General features: G+C 38.5%; 1 protein-coding gene across 3 annotated transcripts in view; it reads right to left on the minus strand.

The window, feature by feature from the left end:
* Window positions 1–9,016, minus strand: part of klhl13 (kelch-like family member 13) — a 42,248-nt gene extending 33,232 nt beyond the window's left edge. For 2 of the 3 annotated variants that reach the window (XM_005472086.3, XM_025910704.1), the window contains exons 1-2: window positions 8,867–9,016; window positions 7,396–7,468 (exon numbers count right to left, since the gene is read on the minus strand). In XM_005472086.3, coding sequence (XP_005472143.1) covers window positions 7,396–7,448 — 53 coding nt within the window. In that variant the 5' untranslated portion in view covers window positions 7,449–7,468; window positions 8,867–9,016. Of the gene's footprint in view, window positions 1–380; window positions 717–7,395; window positions 7,469–8,866 lie in introns of those variants that run through there. The other variant, XM_003446860.5, reaches the window with a different exon arrangement.
* Window positions 9,017–10,852: the final 1,836 nt, after the last annotated feature.

Here is a 10,852-nt window from a genome sequence, read left to right on the forward strand (position 1 = left end):
TCTAAACCAGGGCACGCCAGACATCCTGACAAAGGCAGGCTCCTCCCAAGCTGCTGAGTCCCCGGTTCCCAAATAAACACAGCCACAGGGAGAGGGCAAGAGTCGGGGATGTGGAGCATGCCGTGTCCAGACAGGCAGCAAAATGAGTCCTTTTGCCCGAGAGCAAGGCACTCTCCCAGTGAACCATAAAATTCATCTTGGACAAGGGAAATCTCTTGACACACTACAAGGCTTAATCGCATAATTAGGGCTGCAACAAAAACAATGCTGTCACACTCATTTAAAAAATAAAATAAAATAAAATGTTAGAAGCAAATAACTGCATCTCCATACGCGCTGCTGCAGTTGTATATCTTGAATGCTATTCAGCTCTTACTCACATGTAAGCAGGCGAAAGGGGTGAGGACCTGGATGTCTTAAGAACTGGCACTGGGAATTTCCAGCTGACAGGAGAACCGCTTTTCCATTTCAACGGCATGTTGTTGTCACCAGAATGGTGCTACAGCAATACCAACAGCAAAGACCATTTCCATGAAAAGGTTTCCAATGCAGTCTTCCATCCCACTCTGCCCACACCATTTAAGGGGGAGGGAGAGCAGCAGCGGCACCAGCAGCTACGGAAATACACTGGTAAAGGCAGTGCGGGCTACAGTCGGGGTTGTGACTTTAGCAGCAGCACTGAGAAGCCAATAGATTGCATCCACCACGACTACTTGCCCTACTGCATTCACAGTTGTCTCGTGGTAGGAGGGGGAAGAAGCCCTGCCTTCTCATCACCCTTTCAGGGTAGTGAATAGCCCAGTAGCTAAGCAACAGTGCCACCTTGTTAGATGAGCTGTGATTACAGCTCTTGGCTTTCGGTGCAAATACAAGGATGGTAGATTAAGAAAAATGTATATACAAGTCAATTTAAAAAAAAAAAACAACAACCAAAGGATCCAGTCTCAAGAGATGGGCATGTCACTGAACTATATAGTACTATATACTGGGTACTGGACACGGGCGACTATATTCATATTCCCATCACCTTTTAAATTAACAGTACATAAACAGCGACAAATTGATCAAAATTTTAACTATACTACTTGAACTGTTCCACTTTACCAAACCTAAGCATGTAGGGATTTGGAGACAACTGTAATTTGATGTTCTCTTCCTCTTAAATTATCCCCCTTATCCCCCAGACAAAACTGATTAGAAGGCGATTGACAGTGCAGATAGATAATGACCTAAAACATACCATGCAAGAGCTTATTAAGGCAAAGGAGTGGAATGCTCTTAAATGGACGAGCCAATCACCTAAATTCAAACCAACTAAGCCCACCTTTCCCTTACTGAAAGAAATAAAATGGAAGGCACAAACAAGACCCATAAACAAGCACCAGCTTGTTTATGGGTGCTAGATGCAGTGCTAGATGCAGTGAAGGCAGGGCAATGCATTCCACAGGAAGAAACTCATCATTTGGTAAGATGCACTGACTCAAAACTTCAGACAGTCATTAACTGCAAAGGATTTGCATACAAAAGTTAATGTCAGTCCAAATTTAAAATTAGAAATATATAGATACATAAATATTTATATATTTATAATTAAGGATATTATATCACTGTCCTAGTATTTATGAGCCAGACTGTAAGGAGTCCCAGTAGGCTTTGCTTTAGGTCACAATACTTTTGAGATACCATGCAACACCTTTTACAATCCATCTGATTAATAGATCAGATGATCAAACACATCGACACTGATGTTATAGAATATTACGTTATGGACTACAGCCAGCTTTTTAGCTATAGCATAATTTTCTACCTCTGCAATTAACTAGAGGAGCTGATACATCACTTCCCAACTGGTGCTCAGGCTGTACGAGTCAGACTGTGGTCACGGGAAGACAGAGTTGTCACTGTGATTGTGGCTGTGGCCATGGCTGTGCTTTGGACAAGGGCATGATTAAAAGGCTTTGACACATTGGTTTCTGCTGCGAACTGAAATGGCTGTGCATACTGCAGGTTCTGAACTCTTGTGCTGCGTGGGTAAGTCATTTGTCTTACCTACGCTTTCTTGGCTGGGAGGTCATAGAAACAGTGCAGAGTAGTTACAGCACAGCTAGACATATCCTTAGCGCCATAGATTGGCTGATAAATGCAATCACAGTTTATACTATGCCCGCTTCCACAGTCAGAAAGGGCAGATCCATCCAAAGGCTATGCACAAATTATACATATGCAACAGGGCTGCCCTTGAAAGTTAACACTTCAAAGCATTTAATGAACATATCTGATTTGATTAACATTCTCCAACTCAAATCAATTATTTATCTAACTGACAACAAGGGCTGTGAAAACTAGGAAAACTGACCAAAAATCACTCTTAGTTGGAAAACACACACACACAAATATTTTAAATATCTGCATATTACACATTATATGTGCACATTATGTCCACATTATGTCCACAAGTGGTCAAACCAATAGAACCAACCTGAACAGGTACATTTACTTCAACATAAACATGCCATTTATAAGCCCTACATAACCACATATTACAAAAAAATATATATAATAAATAAATAATAATCTGGTTCTGTTATAAAGAACGGACATTCGAAACCCTCTGTGAGGTCTGCTGTGGGAAAACATGGAAGATTAATCATTTGCTCAACATGTAAATGGGAAATAATCAAACCAGCAGGGGGCTTAGGTCCATGAAGCTTTGATCATCATCGTGTTTTCTCTATTCGGTATCTAGCCAGTTAAGGCTCCACGATTTGATGTCTGGTGACAAAAATCTATTTTTCCAAACAGGAGTCAGAATGTAAATCATTATCTAGAGCCAAGATGGGGTTTCATCTTTCTACCATTATTATCAGACGACTGTTTTAGAAATTATTCTAGGCGTAAGCTTACCCCCTACTGAGCCTGAGCAATCTGAAAATTTTGTATCTAACAGCTGTTGTTCAGACAAAACAAAACAAACAAACAAACAAACAAAGAAAAAAAACAGCCCTCAAGTTTTTCATGTATTTTTTTAATCGTACTGTTATTGCCTGTTTTGTTTTTTTTAAATGATACACATAATAACAAACTAAAAGATTTTGGGGGGGGGAAGTAGTTTTAAAATAAAATGGTTTAACACCTGCTCACCCTCAGCTGTTCAGCTGATATTTTTGGCCACTTCAGTTACATCCACCTGCTCCCTAATTCAAAAGGGTCACCACAGCAGGTAGCTTTCTGACACAACCCCAAAGGGATACACATCTGCCCCTGGGATTTAACTGGATATCTTTTACTTGGTAGGTGAATTTGTAAACCACTACACCATGGAGCCACATTTACTTGGCCACTTATGTTCCCTGCTTGTGGCAAACTAACAGTGAAAATGGACACCTGTATTTCATCTACACTATAGTTACTGGGTAACCGCACACCCTTGTCTCCCCCTGGAAATGTAACTACATGACTGTGATTGACCTCATCAGTATAATCCTTTCTTCTTATTTCTTCCAACTCCTGTTTCTGCCACGATTCTTTTTTGAATCGACTAGATCAACTTGAAAACAGAAACTTGATTGCCAGCCAGTGTTTTGGAGGCGAAGCTGCAGTACAACGGAGACACAACACGCACAAGCATAAATTTTGGCAACGTCACCAGCCCTGTGCGTGGACTACAAAATAGGCTCTACACAGATTCGACTCACAAGCCATAATTAGTCTTAAATCATTCACCTCTCTCTGTGTATCTGAGGTCTGAAGGACTGAGATGTCCACCTAAGATGCTACCTTTGCCATATATGAATATGGAGAATTCAAAACACCTAGAAGAATCACAAAATGTAATGGTAACTTTTTATTTGCCAGAGACTGCGAAAAGCACTGAGAGCCAACCAGAGGCCAATTCCAAAACAGTGTTTTTGTGTGTTAATTAAACTGCAAATCAGTTATATCAGATAGACTTCTTGGATCATTGCAAAAAAGTTAAAAATTAAAACGTAATATCTCTATGTATGTAATATCTACTTCTTTAAAAATACAAGAACAGTAGCAGCATTTCAAAATAAATCTTTCTTCTCTGTGTTATTTTTGTCTAACCTCAACTCAGCATCAGACTGCTGCAGTTTCAAGTGGCCAAGAGTGCACTGTCCAGCTATTACAGGAAAGGCTTCATGTGAAGTGTTCAAGCATAAATTCTTTCTGGTGGCTGATTTTGTGACAAAGTCCCTCTCAGAAAAGATGAATATTTGTCCACTTAATCTGTTCTTGTGTCAAATTTCAGCCACGCTGCATGTGTGTGCAAGCACCCCCATCTGTAGTGGACATTCCTGCATATGACATACAAACCCAGCACTAGCCAAACAATAACATCTTTAAATAGTCTTCTCTCCTCTTGCATTCTGAAATACATATAACGGTCATGACCCTTTTTCTCCTCTCTTCTTCTCCTCAACTGGCGGCGCCATCTGTATTACAACCCCCATCATCACACCTTACGCTGTAACTGGCAGAATGACCTTGCGTCTTAACCAAGGGCAGCAGTCATCGTGCCGCTTCTGTCAAAGCCTGAAGGCTCAGTGCTACACCCATTATTCACAGTCCTGTTCTATCACTCTCCTCCAACAACTGCAAACCCCCACATAATAGAGCTGTCCATGTCAAATGGCAGCAATATAATAATTCCACACCAGTGTAAAGATTTTGTTTTACATGAATGAACTGTGAACAGCAAGACTTCTACGCTAAATACAATTTGATTATTATCCAAAAGCAATTAACCATAGGAGAAGTGAAGTCATGGTGTTTTTAAGCTTCTTTCATTATTAAACAGGTTTTTCTAAATGTGTTACTGATAGCTTATGCTGTGGAGAGACAGTCAGCACTCCGCCTTAACTTTACACTCACAACTGTGTTCTCCAACTGTCCATCCATTTGGTGGTGTGTCTCATCCACCTCCACACAGTCTCAGTTCTGTTTTCGAGCGCCTTTTACAGACCATGGCTGTCCAAAGGGAGTTTAACCTACTCAAATTTAACTCAATTTTAATCAAAGAAGTCATGGTTGAGAAACTGGCTGTCTGAACTGGCAGGATTAAAAAAAATAAACAACCTCAAATAAATATGAGGAATTAAATTAATCTAATTCCAGCTAAAAGTAACACCAAGGCTGCCGCCAAAGCCAAGGAGGAAGGCTGGGAAAAAATATCTGCTGTGTAAATTAATAGGCTTATCAGCATCACCGCCCCATTATTAAAGCAAAGCATATCTGATTAGAATTATAATTATGTGTTCCATTTAAATTTTGAGTTGCTTAGATGCAATCTTATGGCATGTACGACTACTTCACCCTCATTCTTTCAGGTGTGACCCTGCCAATGTTAAACAGTCTTGAAAGCAATTAAAGATCAAATATAAGCATGCTTACAAATGTTACACAAGTTCAACAAGTATTCAAAGCTTCTTCAGTGCTAAACGAAGGCCTTAGGAACAATAAAATACATCTGAAATTGTTTGCTACAAGCTAGAAAAAAAACAATGAGGCAAAGAATAATGTTCCCTCGCCAGAGAATCAATATTGTTATTGATGTTTTGGAAAGACAAAGGGTTTAGATGCTCTACTAAAAAGACTAGATGCTCTCTCTAGATGCTATCTGCACATCATACTATTTTATGTTAAAAGTGGTTGACCAGTGAAACAGGCCTTTAAATGCAAACATCTGTTACCTGGAAAATAACCAGCTCTGAAGCTTTTTAGAGATACAACTGAAATTACCATGACTCAGTTGACTCACTTAAACTTCCACTTTTTGTAGCATGCATATTTCAGGAAGTTAAAATTACTCCCTAGTTTACCTGGATATGTTACTTTTATCGATAGCGTAATGCTGGTGCTAAGACACCAAAGATGATCAATTTTCAAGTTCAATAAAAGTGGTCACTACCTTAATAATAGTTTGGGGGGGGTTGTATTATTGTAGGGTCTTTACCTTGCAATATAAAGTGCCTTGAGGCAACTGTTGTTATGATTTGGCGCTGTAAAAAAAAAAAAAAAAAAAATCATTGAATTTAACTGAGATTGAGTTGAATTGAATCAGATTAAAATGTGGGGGTTGTATCAGGCAGAGCATCCAGTCTAAAATGTGTGCCAAATCAAACATGTGGCTCTATGTGCTGTGGTGAACCCTCGGGAAATAAGGAACCAGCTGAAAGTACCTGCTACGCAATTGTTGTCTTCTATCAGTGATCTCAACAGAAACTTGCACATCTTAATTCTCTCAGTACCACATCAAAGAGCTGTAACAGTTATGAAACAGAGAGTGAAACCGCAACACAAATACCAACAGTTTTGGTATAAAGTTTGACTTCCTTATCTCTTCATCTATCACTTTTGCTTAAAGTGAAAGTTATAAGCTACAAAGGCAAAAGACGGACAGTTGTAAATCTACAAAAAGCTCAGACTTTAAATCTCTTTAACACCTATTCAATCAAGTCAGCAGGTACTGTGTCGTCTTAATCAAACAACAGTGGAAGAAGCTAAAATGAGGACAAAAGACTAATTCTGTGGTTTCTGCATTCATGAGTGTCACTATTGATTTTAAAATAGCTATGCCTGTCTCTAACTTTAAGTTAAACAGAGGCTGAAAACAGAGGCCACCATCCACCACAGTTATACCCAGTCTTGGTCCATATTAGGTCACATCAAGTTGAGTCAAATGACTCAGCTTAATGAGTCATTTCACTCAACTTGATGGGGGTAAAAAAACAAACAAAAACAAAACAAAGCAAACAAACAAAAAAACTGCTTGTTTTCAATTATCACCGAGTCCAGTTATAAATGCCATTAAAATCCAATTTGAAATATATATGAGAAAGTATGAAATAACTATTAGTATGTGAAAATACTGTTTGTTTAGTGAGAAATAAGCCACTATTACACACAGGCTACTCAGGCATGCAAAAATGTAAAAGGTGAAGTACTGGAGAACAAAATAATATATTAGAGTCACTGGAGATGCTCAGAGGTTTCAGCAGTATTTTTCAGTCCTGGCCTATGTATACTAATGCATTAATACTTTAATTCCTTAAAATGTAATAAATACTACTTAATTAACACCAGGTAGAAGCCATTTCCCATCCAGAACTTACACCAAGCATTACCTACAGCTTAAAAATGGCCCACCGTCAATTCTCTACTGGAAGATGCTTTTTTAAAAACGACTAATTTTGGCTGGTTACATTTAATATTATTCTAAGAGAAGAAAAAAGGAAATCCTGAACATTGCTTACACCGTATGTTAAACATTCCTTAATTTTTGGTAAGTTTTGTGAGCAAAATATGAAATTGATAGGCATATTAATAAATGGCTAAAAAAAATAATGCAAGATGAGGCTGTCTGCATTACCATACCTATCGTGCAGTCCGACGGGCATCGTCTCCCCTCTGTGTATAGGGTGCTCCATACCCTCGCCAAAAACCACACCTCAAAAACAAAATATTTGTGTTAAAACCCTTCTCCAAGAAGCACACATTCAATTGAACTCCAGAAAATGACATAATACTTTTTTTTAAATTAGGTGATTCAGCACTTTTAGGAAAGTTTTAACAGTATTAACAGCATGTTTAAACTGAACTTACGCTGTCATGTTTTAAAGTTTGCACACTTTAACGAGCCAGTTTAAGATAGCTTATCCAGCAATGCATTGATCTTTTCTTAATCCACTTTACCCCATGTCAGCTGACACAAACATTCAGTTACATGGCAATACACCATCTGAACGCTTATTCTCCTCAACTGAGATGTACCACACACAGAGAAATCCCTCTTATAGTTTCACCTTAGACGATATTAAACTTACAATAACATCTTAAATAACTGGTAGTAACAAAGTACGTGTGCATGCATTTTACTTTGTAGCTGAAAGAGATTGACAGAAGGGTGAATGGGTGTTTCTTTGACCCCATCCGCTGCTAAAATGTGACAGTTACATCACAACTTGTTGCTTTACACAGAACTAGGCTAATTAATGCTAAATATAGGTCCAGTCTATGTTACTTGAGAGAACAATCTTCGTGCTCGTTTAAAATACATCAGCATCACCTTCAAAATAAGAAAAGATGAGCAAACTCTCATCGCGACTGTTTCAAAAGCTTAGCTCAAAAGTTTTGGATTTTTGAGAAGTTTTCCTAACACTTTGATTGCCTCTGTTTAAGAATTAATTTAGTGACAGGGTTTAATTTGGGACGAGCGTTTGTCACCACAAAGTGCCGAGCTGTCGGACAGACGTGTGGAGAAGGAGAGGTTAGTCCTTTTAAAGCTCAAGGTGTGATATCGTGATGTATGGGAGAGAAACTAAGACTGACTTTGTTCCTAGCAAAGGCTTCATGGTCCTATCTTTAAACACGTCTGTCTCCATTAGCCGGACTGCGACAGCTGTTCAGACTCAACAGACAAGGCAACCAAATGGGAGCTTTGCTCATTTTCTGGCCATGTTTGACTCCATACTGTCGGTACACCTCCGGTGGGAACAGGCTAATGCTACCTAGCTAGGCTAACCCTAACGTTAACATTTGCTAGCTTAAAATAACATCAAATCACGACAGTCGACTTTGTGGTTGTCGCGTAAGTTTCTCTTAAGCACTCTTCCCATAGCGACATTAGCTTAACCAGTGACGGCGCAAAGGACTGTGGTCCTAATATAAGTTAGTTGGTTTAGTTATTAGTTGGTCTGGTTGGTTGGTTGATCTGCCACCACCAACAGATGCCTATGGCTAACTGACAACCCGGTATGTGTTGAGCTTAATATACTATATATAGCATTTTCATTAATGTAGGCAGTTTAACTATACTCTGCAAAGTTTTAAAAAGCAAATTCCATACCTTCCACAACGATATAGCGTTACCTAGCGTCCTTGTTTTCCTTCCAAGCCCTCAAATCCACTTATACCCCTGAAGCCTCCTTCCTAGTTTTATCCAATGCAGTTGTAGCTTACTAGGAAAGCCGGAGTATCCACACTTTCCATTGGCGGAAGAGTATGGCAATCTTCTCTCATTGGCTTAAAACTTCCGTTACTAAATAATGGTTTTAAGACAGCTTTTTTTATTTGAAGCACCTGGACACTGAAATGCCTGGATAATACTTTGTGAGGTGAACCATAGGCTTCCATTTAAAAACATTCGTGAGCAATATTCATAATCAAAAGTATCACATGTTGGAAATTAGTGAGACGGACGCACAGAAAGTATGGTAATTAGGTTGGTTATTTATTTATTTGTTTGTTTATTTATTTTATGTTTTGTTTTTTTGTTTTTTACAAAAGCAGAAGTCTGAATTTAGAGTTTGAATATTGTGGTAACTCAAGTGGAAATTTCCAGATGAGCTAATGTGAGAGGCTAATGTTGTTGAAATATGGAAGTGATTTGTTTTTTCACAGGTACAGCAGAGATACGTGTTCCTGCTGCCCAATTGCATTCCAGCTTAAACAGCAAAAATTTAAAGGACTCTGACAAATAAGACAACACATACCTTATTTATCCCAAAAGTCAGGAATTCTTTTTTTTTACACCATGTAAAATTAATTAAAAAACAAACAAATAAATATGTTAAATAAAATTAAATAAAATATAACAGCAATACATTTTTAAAAAAGTAAAAGATGGATCAATTCTGCAATGAAAATGACCAAATAGACAAACAATAGCCACATTTGCTCACAGTATGTAAATAATTTTAAAAGACAAAATGTCTTTTTGAATGACAGGCTACCTGTAAAATATGTTTGTTATTTTTTTTATAAAAAGTACAAAAAACTCTTTAATCTCTTTGATGAGTCTTGTGACTTTGTCTTGTGACTCAGAGATCCTCTTCTGCATGCTTTGGTTGTAATGGGTGGTTATTTGAGTGAACAGCTACAGTCTACAATGACAAAATGCGCAAAAATAATGTATGCATTCACTAAAATGCACTCAGATTCTCCAATAATCACCTTTCTGCGACCTCCACCTTTTCATGCTCTTGAATAATCCATTAGATTGTAGTCTTATTATCAATCAGCTGATGCATTGATCTGGAACAAAGAGTGCTTTGATTGCAAATGAAAAAAGTTCAGTCTGTGGTGACTGTTTTGAACTGCATTCACTGTGCCTGTCGCAGCATGTGAGAAAGAATGAGCGGTGCATAGAGCGGCTAACATATGAGCGTGTAACTTAAATGAGTTTTTCAATGGATTTACTGAGCACTACAATTTAATTACACTTTCTAGTATACTTAACAATACCACTGCACTAATTACTGATCAGTAACCGTGTATAGAGTGGGGGAAATGATTGTTTGAGAAATGCTGAGTATGATCAAAAGAGCACCATTCCTACGTTCAAGCACAGAGGTGAAAACATTATGCTTTTGGTTATTTTTCTGCTAAAGGTACAGGACGACTTCACCACATTGAGGGACCAATGAGTTGGGCCATGTACAATAAAATCTTGGACAATAACCTTGTTTGCTCAGCCAGAAGACTAAAGATGGGTCATGGATGACTTTTCCAGCATGACAGTAGCCAAAACCAAGGCAACAAAGAAGCACTTTAAGATTATGGAGTAGCTTAGCCACTCTCCAAACTCTCTCAGTCCTGTAGAAAATCAGTGGAGGGAGCTGAACCTTTGAGTTTCCAAGTTGCAGCCAAGAAACCTAAAAAAGTTTCTGTAAAGAGGAGCGGGCCGAAATCCCTCGTCAGATGTGCACAAACCTGGTGACCAACTACAAAAAAACTTCTTACTGCCATGCTTGCTAACAAAGGTTTCTCCAACAAGTACAAAATCATGTTTTGATTGGGGCTCAAATACTTACTTCACTGAATGATATGCAAA

The sequence above is a fragment of the Oreochromis niloticus genome, linkage group LG10 (assembly GCF_001858045.2).
Source record: "Oreochromis niloticus isolate F11D_XX linkage group LG10, O_niloticus_UMD_NMBU, whole genome shotgun sequence".
NCBI classification, from domain to species: domain Eukaryota; kingdom Metazoa; phylum Chordata; class Actinopteri; order Cichliformes; family Cichlidae; genus Oreochromis; species Oreochromis niloticus.